At 37.6% G+C, this 18272-nt stretch overlaps 1 protein-coding gene across 1 annotated transcript in view; it reads left to right on the top strand.

Annotated features, from left to right (window-relative positions):
* The first annotated feature begins 6005 nt into the window (after positions 1-6005).
* The window catches only part of galnt16 (UDP-N-acetyl-alpha-D-galactosamine:polypeptide N-acetylgalactosaminyltransferase 16), a 38009-nt gene continuing 25742 nt past the window's right edge, over positions 6006-18272 (top strand). Inside the window, exons 1-3 of the mRNA XM_087779421.1 lie at positions 6006-6385; positions 15241-15422; positions 17353-17451. Coding sequence (XP_087635547.1) covers positions 6209-6385; positions 15241-15422; positions 17353-17451 — 458 coding nt within the window. The 5' untranslated portion in view covers positions 6006-6208. The remainder of the gene's footprint in view (positions 6386-15240; positions 15423-17352; positions 17452-18272) is intronic.

The raw sequence follows: 18272 nt of genomic DNA, 5'->3' as shown, positions 1-18272 counted from the left end.
TATTAGTCGCTAAAGCTAACAAATCTTAGGAAAAGTTGCAAATATACGAGATATTTTGTTGTTTGCTATGTATTTATGTTGTTTGTGAATTCCCTAATGTAGAAGGGTTGTATAGTTACAATTACAGCAATAACAATATATGCTAAAAATAAAGAAAATTATTAGTCGCTAAAGCTAACAAATCTTAGGAAAGGATTTGGTGTTCGTGGGACAGTCAAGACGAAATAGAAAAACATTTGAACATTTATGGAGAATAGAAAAAAGGTTTGAAGTATATTTCAAAACAATGTAAACAAAAAAAGGTTAGCATAGATGCTAACGTAAACAAATCTCAGGAAAGGGTTTTGTACATTTTGACAGTCGGGCCGAAATAGAAAAATGCTTGAATTAAGTAAATAACAAAGAATGACAAAAGTAATTCACAATATTCCAAACTAAACATTGCTACTACTAGTTAGCATGGCTGCTAAAGCTAACAAATCTTTGGAAAAGTCGTGAATATATGACGGATAACGGCTGACGGTCGGTGACTTCTGTCATGTAAAAACATCGCATATTTACAAATAATAAAAAAAACTAGTTAGCATAGCCGCTAAAGCTAACAAATCTTAGGTAAGGGTTTTGACTGTGAGCGACAGTAAAGATGAAAGATGAAAAAGCGACACTCTCTATTACGTGAAAATGTATAGAGAATATTAAAATGCTCGAATTAAGGTTATTGCAAAAAAATGCTCAAAAAACAGTTAGCATAGATGCTAAAGCTATTAAATATCAGGAGAGGGTTTGTGTGACTGTTGTGAGACAGTCGAGCAAAAAGATGAAAAAACAATCCTCGCTTTTATGTGAATATTTATAGAGGAGAGTAAAAATTCTTTAAATAAGAATTTTACGCAACAAAATGCCAAAAGAAAGTAGTTAGCGTAGCTGCTAAAGCTAAGGAAAGTCACAGATATGTGTCAGATTTTTGCTTCTTTGAAACATTTATTTGAGTTGTGCGTCATGTGTGAGTCGCATATTTTCCAAGATCCCGGTGGAACTTTTGACCGTCTAAACCTCTGCCTGCCGACACGGGAATGTGAAGTCGACTGTTGACCGTCTCCGCTGGCGAGTCCAGATGCCGACCCGGTGATCCAGGTCCGTCGCCCGACACCACGCCGCGAGCGCCGCCGTGTTTGTTCTTCGGGAATGTGGCGTCCCTCCCTCTCCGTCCTGCAGATAACGCCGCCCTGTCCGTCACCATGAACGCCGACGTCTCCTCCGGCCCCGGAGCCAGATGTGGCCGCAACCCCCCTGACCCCGGAGTCCGTGGGCAGGATCTGGACCAGATGACGAGTCTCTCCACGACAAGGATGAAAGGAACACGAGGGGAACGTGAACAGTTCACGGAGGAGACCAGAGCTCGTCTTTTGTGGCCTTTTTAATAGGAATATTGGAAAGAAAAGACGACTCTTGACGAACAAACAAGTTGAATCAGTAGTGGTTCGTACGACGCCCTCGGGGCAAGAAGGTTCTGGTTCAGGGTTTACCCCGGGAACTCCGGTTTCCTCCCACAGTCCACAAACATACAGATGATGATTGGGGTCTGTAAATTGTTCATGGGTCCATGTCCTCTAAAGACACATAAGGACAAACCCTTCTCAACCCTTTCTAAAGATATCTTAGCTTTAGCGGCTATGCTAACTAGTTTTTTTTGCATTGTATGTATTATTGTATATATTGTATATTGTAAATATGTGACACAGACAAATTTTATAGTTTAGTTAGTTAATAGTTTAATAAAAAGCCTTTATGTATCATATATTTATGCCTTTTTTTAAGTTTGGTTAGCTTTAGCAGCTATGCTAACTAGTTTTTTTTTTATGTAATTGTAAATATGCTACGTTTTTTTACATGAAAGAAGTCAAAGACACGGCATAGATACATTTGATAGTTTAGTTAGTTAACAGTTTAATAAAAAACCTTTATCCGCCATATATTCAGCACTTTTTCTAAGATTTTCTAGCTTTAGCGGCTATGCTAACTCGTTTTTTTTTGTAATTGTAAATATGCAACATTTTTACATGACAGAAATCCTACAGACACGACATGAAAAGCCTTTCTCTGTCATATATTCACAACTTTTCCAAAGATTTGTCAGCTTTAGCAGCCATGCTAACTAGTAGTAGCAATATTTAGTTTTGGAATATCTTACATTTTTGTGTTTTTCTCTTAGCATTCTTTGTTATTTAATTAATTCAAGCATTTTTCTAAGATACAAAAATGTTCATTTAATTGTTAACGTTGACTGTCCCTCGCAACATTTACGAAAAAAAAACAACCTTTCCTGAGATTTGTTCATGTTAGCATCTATGCTAACTTTGTTTACCTGCCCCTCGCCCAATCAATGCTTAAAACTAAATGAATTAATTTTGTATATTTCTTGATGATTCAGCAAAAAGACAACTCGAAGGAAATCAGAGCAAGTAAAAATGAAAATAAATCTAAATATTCGTCTTCAACAAAAGAAGCGTTTCCACGGCGATGCTGAGGCAGCAGTGAACTATGTAACATGACGATTGTTACTGTACTGTTGACTCTGGACCTGCTGGGGAACATTAGGTGGGGCCCATGATCTCACTCGGCTTCCTCCGCCAGAGTGTGGAATCATGGGAGTTCTTTCCTGCGGCTTCATTAGCGTCTATATATCCACGCCATCCAAGAGAAGCTTCTCTGTGCGAGTGAGGGGAAGAGGATCAGGAGCAGATCCAGGATCTGCTTTAATGATACTCGGGCTCTTAACGGGATCAACGTTAAGGAGGATATTCCTCTTCCAGTGTGTGAATCAGACGTTCCCGTCTAGATGAACGACTATTTGAGGACGACCTGATGTGATGTCACGGTCGTCTCAGACGATGATGGAGGGGCGAAGAAAATGTCGCAGGTCGGTGCGGCGTCGGCTAACGTGAGCCGCTGAAGTCGTATCAAAGGTGACCGTAGATGATGGAAGTGTGTTAATAGAAAACAATAGTATTCAAGAATGATAGTTTGAAGAAGGTAATGGTAAAGTTTGATCTCGGAACATCGGATTGGTACGGTGAGCTAGCGGTTGTTAGCGAACGCTTACAAATTAAACTCTGAAAATCCGTTTGAAATTAAAGATATTCATATATACAGTATGTAATATCATTTTAAACTTAACAGACAGTTTTCCCGCAGAATAACGTTTTTTATTTGATATTATAAATGTTTTTATTGACGATACACACAAATAAAATATATCAAGAACTGCAGCTAGCACTGCTATTGACATGCTAGGCTAGCAAGTATAACATTCTGTTTAGAATTTGTGTTTGAAATATTAACTTTAATTTGAGCAATTATTCAGTTGTGCGGTAAAGTTAATCTTAACACAACCAAACTTAACTTGCCAATCCGTGACCTTGGCTCCAGCCAGGGCTTGATTCCATATATAATACTTACTTACTATATTTCTGATACAAACATACAATATAATACATATAATATAGACTATTGAGGGAATATATTTCTGATATAAACATACAATACAATACATATAATAAACAATATTGTGGGACTATATTTCTGATATAAACATACACTATAATACACACAATTTTGGGACTATATTTCTGATATAAACATACACTATAATACACACTATTGTGGGACTATATCTCTGATATAAACATACACTATAATACACACTATTGTGGGACTATATTTCTGCTATAAACATACAATAAAATACACACTATTGTGGGACTATATTTCTGATATAAACATACAATAAAATACACACTATTGTGGGACTATATTTGTGATATAAACATACAATATAATACACACTATTGTGGGACTATCTTTCTGATATAAACATACACTATAATACATAGAACATACACTATTGTGGGACTATATTTGTGATATAAACATACACTATAATACATAGAACATACACTATTGTGGGACTATATTTGTGATATAAACATACAATATAATACACACTATTGTGGGACTATCTTTCTGATATAAACATACACTATAATACATAGAACATACACTATTGTGGGACTATATTTGTGATATAAACATACACTATAATACACACTATTGTGGGACTATCTTTCTGATATAAACATACACTATAATACATAGAACATACACTATTGTGGGACTATATTTGTGATATAAACATACAATATAATACACACTATTGTGGGACTATCTTTCTGATATAAACATACACTATAATACATAGAGCATACACTATTGTGGGACTATATTTGTGATATAATCATAAAATAAAATACATATAATGCACACTATTGTGGGACTATATTTCTGATATAAACATACAATAAAATACGCACTATTGTAGGACTATAATTCTGATATAAACATACACTATAATACACACTATTGTGGGACTATATTTGTAATATAAACATACACTATACTACACACTATTGTGGCACTATCTTTCTGATACAAACATACACTATAATACATAGAACATACACTATTGTGGGACTATATTTGTGATATAAACATACAATATAATACACACTATTGTGGGACTATATTTGTGATATAAACATACACTATAATACACACTATTGTGGGACTATCTTTCTGATATAAACATACACTATAATACATAGAAAATACACTATTGTGGGACTATATTTGTGATATAATCATACAATATAATACACACTATTGTGGGACTATCTTTCTGATATAAACATACACTATAATACATAGAGCATACACTATTGTGGGACTATATTTGTGATATAATCATAAAATAAAATACATATAATGCACACTATTGTGGGACTATATTTCTGATATAAACATACAATAAAATACGCACTGTTGTGGGACTATAATTCTGATATAAACATACACTATAATACACACTATTGTGGGACTATATTTGTAATATAAACATACACTATAATACACACTATTGTGGGACTATAATTCTGATATAAACATACACTATAATACACACTATTGTGGGACTATATCTCTGATATAAACATACACTATAATACACACTATTGTGGGACTATATTTGTGATACAAACATACACTATAATACACACTATTGAGGGACTATATTTCTGATATAAACATACACTATAATACACACTATTGTGGGACTATAATTCTGATATAAACATACACTATAATAAACACTATTGTGGGACTATAATTCTGATATAAACATACACTATAACACACACTATTGTGGGACTATATTTGTGATACAAACATACACTATAACACACACTATTGTGGGACTATATTTCTGATATAAACATACAATAAAATACGCACTATTGTGGGACTATAATTCTGATATAAACATACAATAAAATACGCACTATTGTGGGACTATATTTGTGATACAAACATACACTATAACACACACTATTGTGGGACTATATTTCTGATATAAACATACAATAAAATACGCACTATTGTGGGACTATATTTGTGATACAAACATACACTATAACACACACTATTGTGGGACTATATTTCTGATATAAACATACAATAAAATACGCACTATTGTGGGACTATATTTCTGATATAAACATACAATAAAATACGCACTATTGTGGGACTATAATTCTGATATAAACATACACTATAATACACACTATTGTGGGACTATAATTCTGATATAAACATACACTATAACACACACTATTGTGGGACTATATTTGTGATACAAACATACACTATAACGAGACAAAGGTCGACTCCTGCTCTAGATGTTGAGGGTTTATCCTGATCTCAAGGGTCCCAGTTGACCCTCTAATCTCTTGACTTATGTACTTTCACTGCAGCCTCTTAAAGGGCCAGACCCCGCGACTCGGCGACTCTGCGACTCTGCGTCGTCGCACAAACAAACGCGTCCATCGCCGCCGAAGACAAGACTCTGGCGATTTATTTCTCTTTCTATTTATAGACGCATCGCTTTTAAATCCGCTTGCGTGCGGTCTGAGAGAAGCGCGCAACCGTCCCGGCGCTAGGACCCGGCGCTCCCCGCTCCAGAGCCCCGGAGAGACCGGAGGAGGCTCGGATCCTCCGCCAGAGACCAGAACCATCACCGGCGGGGAGGCTGCAGCTCCTCCCGCCTCCTCCTGCTCCAGCGGCCGGTGCTCCCCGGAGCCCTCCATGTGGGCTCAGCATGCGCAGGATACGGGCCAACGCCATCGCGATCTTGACCGTCGCGTGGATCCTGGGGACCTTCTACTACCTGTGGCAGGACAGCAGACCCACGTCGTCGCCGTCGTCGACCAGGGGCCAGAATGCGGCTCCGGGTCGCCTGGAGATCCACCGGGACGACCGGACCATCGCGCTGATCGTGAGTGCTGCTGCAGGGGAGAGTGTCCTGCATGTTGATGGAGGGGGTGATGGAGGAGATGATGGAGGAGCAGGTCGTGCCTCCATCACTGTAAGAGGCTTTGACACAAATCCGTCGTGTTGGAGCAGAAGACCTTCATCACCTTCTCTTCACCATCATCATCTTCATCATCTTCAGCAGCAGCAGCAGCAGCAGGTCTGGATGTTTATCTTCCTCCTGCTGCTGCTGCTGCTGCTGCTGCTGGTTCTGGTTCCGATGAAGGATCTGCTGCAACACGACGACCTGTGGCTGCTTTAGAAACACAAACAAAAAAAAATGCTGACGTCATGCTTGTCAAAATCCCCCCAAAAAAAGTCAACTGGAGACTAAATTGTCAGGAGGCGCCGACGGACTGGGACGCTGTCCAGGGTGTCCCACCGGTGCTGCCCGCGTGAAGGAAATATCTCTGAACATGAGTAACCCTTAGATTATATGACACTTTACAATTTAATTTACAATTGTATATTATACATTTACATTGTAAATGACTTATTAACAATTATATATTATACATTTACAATCGTAAATGTCTTATTAACAATTGTACATGTATAATATATAATTGTAAATGTCTTATTAACAATTGTAAATGTATAATATATAATTGTCAATAAGTCATTTACAATTATATATTATACATTTACAATTGTAAATGTATAATATATAATTGTAAATGTCTTATTAACAATTGTAAATGTCTAATTTATAATTGTATATTATACATTTACAATTGTTAATAAGTCATTTACAATTATATATTATACATTTACAATTGTTAATAAGTCATTTACAATTATATATTATACATTTACAATTGTTAATAAGACATTTACAATTATATATTATACATTTACAATTGTTAATAAGACATTTACAATTATATATTATACATTTACAATTGTTAATAAGACATTTACAATTATATATTATACGTTTACAATTGTTAATAAGACATTTACAATTATATATTATACATTTACAATTGTTAATAAGACATTTACAATTATATATTATACATTTACAATTGTTAATAAGACATTTACAATTATATATTATACATTTACAATTGTTAATAAGACATTTACAATTATATATTATACATTTACAATTGTTAATAAGACATTTACAATTATATATTATACATTTACAATTGTAAATGTCTTATTTACAGAACACTTGAAAGTACAAACAATAAAAATAATTTTCATTTGTACAATTGAACCTATTTGTAATTGGAAAGTGGTGTTTTTTTTGTAACTTAAGCGAATTATTGACTAATGTTCAGATATATATATATATATATATATATATATATATATATATATATATCAAATTCAACCTATAGGAGGCGTGGGACACCCTGGACAGCGTCCCAGTCCATCGCACTCCTGGTACTTTGTTATAATGTAGCTACGACAATTTGTTACTTTGCTAAAAAAAAAAAAAAAACTCTTTCCGATTACAAATGTATAATTTCCAGTATCTTGAAAATGTTTAAATAGGTCCATAACTGGACTGGCAGCCTTTCCAGGGTGTCCCTGGCTTCCTGTAGCTGGGGTTAGCTCCCCCTGAAGGAAACGAGTGGAACCACATTTATCTGAACATAAAAGCGTTTCAAATTTCAATTTCCAATTTGGGGAATTAAGAGTAACATGAAAATGCACAAAATTTAAAAAGAGAAATTCATTATTTTACGGGGGTTTATTTTCGTGATATCATTTTTGCGATATTTCATAGTTTTTTTCTAAATATCTTCACATTTGTATCTGGAAACCCATCTTGTTTAGATTAAGTTTAATATTCCAAGTTCAATATTTTCTCTTCAAAACAGGTAATTTTACACGTTATAAAAGTTTTTATAATTGTGTATTTTTCGTCATGGAATAGGATCAGTAGCTTTTGTTGCTTATTTTACACGAGTAAACACATTAATATGTCGTTGGAGCGAAATCTTCCCAGTGGCTAATTTTACCGTACCTTTGAAAATGCGCAAAATTGAAAAAGCGCAATAGAAATACATCGTTTGGATCACGATCAGGATGTTGTTTTTGCGATATTTCATACGTTTTACTTTTTTAATTCACATTTACAAGGGTTATTGGAGGCTCTATCCTCCTACCCTTTCCCATTTAGGGTCCCATCAAGTTTTCCAGGGTGTCCCTCTTCTATTAAAGCTTGGAATTTGGAAATACATGGAAACAGATGAATCTGTACAATAGTAACTCAGGTATTCAGGATCACAGCCTAAAAACATTCTCATTGCAAATAGGTTCCAATACCATTGAAAATCTGCAAAATTAAAAAAACGCCATAAGAATATTTTATCGGGATCATTATCGTGGAATACTTTTTGCGATATTTATTTATTTATATTATTATTTATATATTTATTTATTACATTCGCATTTGCAAGCCTTATCGGAAAATAACCTTTCGTCCCTTGTTTTCAAATGAACTTGGCGGTTCTTTTTAGAAATGTAGACCAAAATGTTTGTTCATTTTAATGTAGCGACTGGAACACAGTCAGCTTCACCTTCGTCCAAAAAGACACTTAAAAACATTAAAATACCTCCATTCTGCTCGTATTGTATTGAAGCTGAAGAAACATTGTTATGGTAAAAATGAAACAAATCTGTATTTTACGCTAAGCAAACCATATAAACAGAAAGTACTCCAGAAGTACTCCGGGTAACATCGTGAGCGCTTCCAGTTTAGACAGTAGACTGTGCGCGCTCAGAAAACTGCATCATAAAAGCGTAAAAACATTACAAAACCCTTGAAAATGTGCAAAATTTAAAAAGCGCAATAATAATCTTTTATTGGGATCAATGTCGTGAAATACTTTTTGCGATATTTTAAAGGTTTTTTCCACAAAAATTTTTACTATTGTCGCATTTGCAAGGTATTTTGGAAAAGATAGATCATCTGAACTTCACGACAGGTATATTTGCGTGGTATAAAAGTAATCTGTTATTTTTAGAAATGTAGACCAAAATGTTTGTTCATTTTAATGTAGCGACTGGAGCTCAGTCGTCTTCATCTTCGTCCAAAAAGACACTTAAAAACATCCAAATACCTCCATACTGCTCGTATTGTATTGAAGCTGAAGAAACATTGTTACGGGAAAAATGAAACAAATCTGTATTTTACGCTAAGCAAGCCATTTGAACAGAAAGTACTCCAGAAGTACTTTTGGGTAACATCGTAACACTTCCAGCGTAGACAGTAGACTGTGCGCGCTCAGAAAACTGCATCATAAAAGCGTAAAAACATTACAATACCCTTGAAAATGTGCAAAATTTAAAAAGCGCAATAATAATCTTTTATTGGGATCAATGTCGTGAAATACTTTTTGCGATATTTTAAAGGTTTTTTCCACAAAAAGTTTTACTATTGTCGCATTTGCAAGGTATTTTGGAAAAGATAGATCATCTGAACTTCACGACAGGTACTTTTGCGTGGTATAAAAGTATCATCTCGCTGTATAATACAGTGATGAACATTAAAAACCTTACGATGTTACACAACATGTCGGCTGTAAAACTTTCTTTAAAAACAGTGACTCCAGCTCCCACGAACCCCTACGTCGTCGCCCGTGAAAGCCGATCCTTCGCCGTCGTTAGCTTGTGTTTCTGGAGCGATCCGTGAGAACAGGGTGTCAGGTTGAGTCCGGGACGACTCACACCAGCTGTTTCTGGCCGGTCGGGCAGCGAGCCTATGAGCAACGCCGGCTTAGAGCGAGCCAACGTTTGTCACAGTCCTCGGAGGAAGCGCCGCCGGCGGAATTAAACCACTCATCGCTCCGTGTCGGGGTCAAGTCCACGCTTGACCTTCGAGCTCGGCAGCTGTTTCCGTCGTTTTTTTTTAAGGGTTCGCGCCCCAAGAATCTCCCCCTATTATCGATCCGCACATGTAGCCGTTAGCGAGTCGCTAACGAAAGCTCAGAGACTAGTTTAAATATTGACATTCCGGCGCCGCGGCCCGACAACGCCGCGCGTTACGAGGCCAGTAAAGATCAGCGGGTCGAGGCCTGTCACTCGTCGTACTTGATCCTCCTGCTGACGTTTGTTCAGATCCATGTCAACAACCCGAGCCAAAGACAAACACAGGAACGAATCCTTCTGGACCCAAAACTCGGGTCACGTGACCTCATTTACAATCGTTTAAATACTCGTTTCTTCGGGTTCCCGAGAAACGTTTTATGATCTTCCTCCCTTTTTTCATGCAAGTCCGTGCACGACGAGTTTTGGGTACTTTCCCAACTTTCATATCTTCGTCTTCGTCCCTCCTCCATCATTGTCTCTCAACACTTCTGTATCTTTCTTTCTTTTCTTCCCTCCTCCCTCTCCTCCTCCTCCTCCATGATTAATCACTCCCTCTGGCTTCCATTTATCCCTCGTTTCCTCCGCCGTCCTCCGTCCTCCGAGCGAGAAACAAAACTTTTTTTTTTTCCGTACAAACAAACGTTTCATCGAGTCGAGTCATGAAGGAGCTTCACGTTTGTCTCACATTTAATCACCTCCTCCAAGGAGGTCACGTGATCTTTATTTCAAATGTATTTATTTAGTTGATGATGGCAACGGAACAGAAAACACCAGTTTGTTTTCCCAGAGTTTCATGTGGATCCGGGGAGCTTTTGAGGGTTTCATCACAGTCCCAGGAAGCTACTGCCACCTACTGTCCGGAGGAGGTCATCACTATTATCATTGTTATTATTAATTCAAGACAAAACAATGAAACTAAGACAAAGATTCCTCTTTTCGTAAAACCCTTTTTTTAGCTTTTGAAATATGGTTAGCATTGAGCACCAATATGGAGGTGGCTAGGAGAGCGACACATCCCTCAAAAGATTGATGGATCCAGATGGTAATCCGGAACACTGAAATGTAATCATATTACCCGATCCCTTTATCAACACTTGACGATAGCTTTGTTTAAACATGTTTTGACGTCTCATGCTAACAAACAAATGTTCTCATGACTGACTTGCTCGAGTTAAATCAACTTTCACGTTTAAACTTTTGAAACATCGTCCAATCCATGACACGTATGTTCGGTTAATTATCTCTTATTTCTTCTTTAAATCAAACTAGCTTCCTCCACCTTGTTGATGAATTACTATTTCTTGGATAACCCTCGTGTTAGCTGTGGGTCAATGTGACCCGAACAAATGTGTTTTTTGGTATCCCTTGTGTTGTCTCTGGGTCAATGTCAACAACCTCCTTGGCTTTCACAAATACATATGGACTGGTGGAGGTCGTTCACCTTGACCCAGAGACATCACAAGGGATACCAAAAAACACATTTGTTTCCAAGCATTCGGGTCACCTTGACCCAGAGACAACACAAGGGATACCACAAACACATTTGTTTCCAGGCCTTGTGGGTCACCTTAACCCAGAGACAACAAAATATATACTACAAACACATTTGTTTCCGGGGCCTTCGGGTCCAATTGACCCTGAGATAACACAAAGGATACCACAAACACATTTGTTCCCAGGGCCTTCGGGTCCAATTGACCCTGAGATAACACAAAGGATACCACAAACACATTTGTTCCCGGGGCCTTCGGGTTCAATTGACCCAGAGACAACACAAGGGATACCACAAACACATTTGTTTCCAGGCCTTGTGGGTCACCTTGACCCGGAGACAACACAAGGGGTACCACAAACACATTTGTTTCCAGACCTTCAGGGTCACCTTAACCCAGAGACAACAAAATATATACTACAAACACATTTTTCCCGGGGCTTTCGGGTCCAATTGACCGTGAGATAACACAAGGGATACCACAAACACATTCTTTCCAGGCCTTCGGGTCACATTGACGCATAGATAACACATTTAACAATAAAACAAATCCTTGTCTTCTTCATCATTCAAGAGGTTCCATTTGTTTAACTAGCTTATTATGACCAGTTAGCTCCGTTAGCTAATTATGCTAACAGAAAGATGTTAAAAAAAAATGTTCTCTTTCTTTTTATTTTATTCTATTTTTCTTCTCTCAATATCGGTGTCGAGTCACACCATGTTCTCCAGAGTCAAGAGTTAGTCGCTCTGGGCTCGTTCAGTGTGTCCAGGATAATCGGCAGAAAATTGGAAACACCGTCACTGAAGCCAAGACCACTTTGTTTTGGAGACGATCTTAAGACGAAGCAGATGTTGGTCCTAGTGGTCGATCAGCAGATCAACCAGTGATTTGTTTCTTTCAACTTCACAGAGTTCATCCACGTCTCACGTGTTTGTTCGACCAGAAGTAAAAATGCGTCACGAAAATGTCGTAAATTTGACATTTAATTCGACCGATGGGTCGCGAGGCTACGATGCTGTCGACCTGGAAGTTTAGTTTAGAGTTCAAAGGTTATGTTTTGCCCAGTGAGTTCATGTGTTAATGGTTTATTTATAAATGAAGAAAAGAGTAAATCTCTCTTATTTTGCTTCACTGGTTATAATTGACTTCTTTCAATGTTTTCAACTCTCATATTGCACTGCAGCGATCACAGTTTTGTAACTGCTAAGAGACACAACTCTCATATTGCACCGCAACGATCACAGTTTTGTAACTGTTAAGACACACAACTCTCATATTGCACTGCAACGATCACAGTTTTGTAACTGCTAAGAGACACAACTCTCATATTGCACCGCAACGATCACAGTTGTGTAACTGTTAAGAGACACAACTCTCATATTGCACCGCAACGATCACAGTTGTGTAACTGTTAAGAGACACAACTCTCATATTGCACCGCAACGATCACAGTTGTGTAACTGTTAAGAGACACAACTCTCAAATTGCACCGCAACGATCACAGTTTTGTAACTGTTAAGATCCACAACTCTCATATTGCACCGCAACGATCACAGTTGTGTAACTGCTAAGAGACACAACTCTCATATTGCACCGCAACGATCACAGTTTTGTAACTGCTAAGAGACACAACTCTCATATTGCACCGCAACGATCACAGTTTTGTAACTGTTGAGAGACACAACTCTCATATTGCACCGCAACGATCACAGCTTTGTAACTGCTAAGAGACACAACTCTCATATTGCACCGCAACGATCACAGTTTTGTAACTGTTGAGAGACACAACTCTCATATTGCACCGCAACGATCACAGTTTTGTAACTGTTAAGAGACACAACTCTCATATTGTACTGCAACGATCACAGTTGTGTAACTGTTAAGAGACACAACTCTCATATTGCACCGCAACAATCACAGTTTTGTAACTGTTAAGAGACACAACTCTCATATTGCACCGCAACAATCACAGTTTTGTACCTGTTAAGAGACACAACTCTCATATTGCACCGCAACAATCACAGTTGTGTAACTGTTAAGAGACACAGCTCTCATATTGCACCGCAACGATCACAGTTGTGTAACTGTTAAGAGCCACAACTCTCATATTGCACCGCAACGATCACAGTTGTGTAACTGTTAAGAGCCACAACTCTCATATTGCACCGCAACGATCACAGTTGTGTAACTGCTAAGAGACACAACTCTCATATTGCACCGCAACGATCACAGTTTTGTAACTGCTAAGAGACACAACTCTCATATTGCACCGCAACAATCACAGTTTTGTAACTGTTGAGAAACACAACTCTCATATTGCACCGCAACGATCACAGTTTTGTAACTGTTAAGAGCCACAACTCTCATATTGCACTACAACGATCACAGTTGTGTAACTGTTAAGAGACACAACTCTCATATTGCACCGCAACGATCACAGTTTTGTAACTGTTAAGAGCCACAATTCTCATATTGCACCGCAACGATCACAGTTGTGTAACTGTTAAGAGCAACAACTCTCATATTGCACCGCAACGATCACAATTGTGTAACTGTTAAGTGCCACAACTCTCATATTGCACCTCAACGATTACAGTTGTGTAACTGTTAAGATCCACAACTCTCATATTGCACCGCAACGATCACAGTTGTGTAACTGCTAAGAGACACAACTCTCATATTGCACCGCAACGATCACAGTTTTGTAACTGCTAAGAGACACAACTCTCATATTGCACCGCAACGATCACAGTTTTGTAACTGTTGAGAGACACAACTCTCATATTGCACCGCAACGATCACAGCTTTGTAACTGCTAAGAGACACAACTCTCATATTGCACCGCAACGATCACAGTTTTGTAACTGTTGAGAGACACAACTCTCATATTGCACCGCAACGATCACAGTTTTGTAACTGTTAAGAGACACAACTCTCATATTGTACTGCAACGATCACAGTTGTGTAACTGTTAAGAGACACAACTCTCATATTGCACCGCAACAATCACAGTTTTGTAACTGTTAAGAGACACAACTCTCATATTGCACCGCAACAATCACAGTTTTGTAACTGTTAAGAGACACAACTCTCATATTGCACCGCAACAATCACAGTTGTGTAACTGTTAAGAGACACAACTCTCATATTGCACCGCAACAATCACAGTTTTGTAACTGTTAAGACACAACTCTCATATTGCACCGCAACGATCACAGTTGTGTAACTGTTAAGAGACACAACTCTCATATTGCACCGCAACAATCACAGTTTTGTAACTGTTAAGACACAACTCTCATATTGCACTGCCACGATCACAGTTTTGTTACTGTTAAGAGACACAACTCTCATATTGCACCGCAACGATCACAGTTGTGTAACTGCCAAGAGACACAACTCTCTGTTTCCGAGTGTATTCTGAGCCTCGCTGTGTATTCTGAGCGTCAGTGTTTCCTCGTCGTTCAAGTGTTTCTCCAGCTGACGGTCTGGTGCCCCACAGGTGACTCAGCCCCCCCGGGCGGAGCAGCAGACGCACCTGCTGGGCTCCCTGGAGGAGCGAGCGTACCTGGCAGGTAAGCAGCTGAAGCCCGGAGACGACCCGTACAGAGAACACGCCTTCAACCTGCTGGAGAGCGACAGGCTCGGCAGCGAACGCAACATCAGAGACACGCGACACTACAGGTGAGTTCGGCCAAAACACACACTTTTCACAACAATGTTTTTAACGTCTTTTTTCATTTGTCGATGAAAAAACTAACATTTTTAAAGGCAACGTCGAGTCTGAGGATCTGATGAGAAAAATAAGATTAATGTGAAGACTCTCATATTTTACTGCAACGATCACAGTTTTGTAACTGATAAGAGACACAACTCTCATATTTTACTGCAACGATCACAGTTTTGTAACTGATAAGAGACACAACTCTCATATTTTACTGCAACGATCACAGTTTTGTAACTGTTAAGAGACACAACTCTCATATTGCACTGCGACGATCACAGTTTTGTAACTGATAAGAGACACGACTCTCATGTTTTACTGCAACGATCACAGTTTTGTAACTGATAAGAGACACAACTCTCATATTGCACTGCGACGATCACAGTTTTTTAACTGATAAGAGACACGACTCTCATATATTACTGCAACGATCACAGTTTTGTAAATGTTAAGAGACACGACTCTCATATTGCACTGCGACGATCACAGTTTTGTAAATGTTAAGAGACACGACTCTCATATTGCACTGCGACGATCACAGTTTTGTAACTGATAAGAGACACGACTCTCATATTTTACTGCAACGATCACAGTTTTGTAAATGTTAAGAGAGACAACTCTCATATTGCACTGCGGCGATCACAGTTTTGTAACTGTTAAGAGACACGACTCTCATATTGCACTGCGACGATCACAGTTTTGTAACTGATAAGAGACACAACTCTCATATTGCACTGCGACGATCACAGTTTTGTAACTGATAAGAGACACAACTCTCATATTGCACTGCGACGATCACAGTTTTGTAACTGATAAGAGACACAACTCTCATATTGCACTGCGACGATCACAGTTTTGTAAATGATAAGAGACACAACTCTCATATTGCACTGCAATGATCACAGTTTTGTAACTGATAAGAGACACGACTCTCATATTTTACTGCAACGATCACAGTTTTGTAAATGTTAAGAGAGACAACTCTCATATTTTACTGCGACGATCACAGTTTTGTAACTTATAAGAGACACGACTCTCATATTTTACTGCAACGATCACAGTTTTGTAACTGATAAGAGACACAACTCTCATATTGCACTGCGACGATCACAGTTTTGTAACTGATAAGAGACACGACTCTCATATTGCACTGCAACGATCACAGTTTTGTAACTGTTAAGAGAGACTCTCATATTTTACTGCAATTTTTGATTTGATTCAAAATAATTAAAATCAATCAAAATTACTCAAAATAATGCATGAAGAACGATTTATTGTTTTTAATTATATACATATTTAATCATTTATTTTGACATAAAAGAACAACTTATATGAAAGAAGCTTGTTTTAAACTTGAACTAGTTATTTATTAAAATAATAATAATTTAAAAATATTTTATTAGCGGTTTTTATGAGTAAAAAAAGTGTACATTTTCAAAAGTTAGAACTTTTCATTACTTTAATTAAAATTTTGTTGAGTTTTTTCCAGCATTTCATATTTTTTAGGTCAATTAAATAATTTATATCCTAAAAGGTTTTGTTTTATTTAATAATTTAATTGAAAAGAAATAAGAATATTCTTTAAATAAATAGATTTCATTTAATTATTAATTCCAAAAATATTTTTAATTGGTACAAAAAAAAGGGAATTTTTATATTTTAATAATTGGTATTTAAAAAACAAATTCTATGTGTAATTTAATTCAAACATGTAAAATAATAAAAAATACCTTTAAAAAGACAGATTTCTCAGAATCGTCTTCTTTCTTCTCGAACCTCGATCTCAACAAAAGTCACACATGTTCGCTTGTTGTGCAAGCGTTGCCGTGGCGACCAGATATTTTTGGCACTGATGCTCCCGTGACTCCCACACTCCCCCCCCCCCTCCAGATGTGCGTCACTCAAGATGGACGCCGATCTTCCCTCCACCAGCGTCATCATCACCTTCCACAACGAGGCTCGATCCACGCTGCTGCGCACCGTCAAGAGGTGATGAGGTCATCAGACGGCGACGGACCGTTGTTGGTTTTTATCACGTGGACTTTTGAGTTCGCAGTGAAAGTTTTAGGGCAGGGGGGCGACTTGATAATTAAAACATGTTCAATTTTGATTAAATTTAAACCATAAATATTCTATAATACATGAAGTAGGTATCCAGGTTTTCATCCCTTTTGTAAATTGTAAGGGGGCGGAAAAGGGGGCAGAAGACCCCCATAAAAATCGCAAACATGTCAAATTTTGATTCAATTTGAACCAACGATTATTATATAATACATTACGTAGATATCCAGGATTTCATCCCGTTTGTTAATTGTAAGGGGGCAAAAAGGGGGGCAGAAGACCCCCATGAAAATCCAAATGTGTCAAATTTTAAATATAATTTAAACCATATATAATACATAATACAAAAAGGAGACTCCTATGATTTAAGGCCATTGTTTTAATTGTAAGGGGGCTAAAGGGGGGCAGAAGACCTCCATGTAACTCCAAACATGTCAAATTTTGATTAAAATTTTAATCATATATTACATAATGTATTACATAATACAAAAAGGAGACTCCTATGATTTAAGGCCATTGTTTTAATTGTAAGGGGGCTAAAGGGGGGCAGAAGACCTCCATGTAACTCCAAACATGTCAAATTTTGATTAAAATTTTAATCATATATTACATAATGTATTACATAATACAAAAAGGAGACTCCTATGATTTCAGCCCTTTTTGTTAATTGTAAGGGGGCAGAAAGGGGGACAGAAGACCCCCATGAAATTCCAAATGTGTCAAATTTTGATTAAAATTTAAATAATATA

The sequence above is a fragment of the Callionymus lyra genome, chromosome 18 (genome assembly GCF_982586985.1).
Source record: "Callionymus lyra chromosome 18, fCalLyr1.hap1.1, whole genome shotgun sequence".
Classification (NCBI taxonomy): Eukaryota; Metazoa; Chordata; class Actinopteri; order Syngnathiformes; family Callionymidae; genus Callionymus; species Callionymus lyra.
The sequence above is the reverse complement of the archived record's forward strand: the minus strand, read 5'-3'. Positions and strand labels throughout refer to the sequence as shown.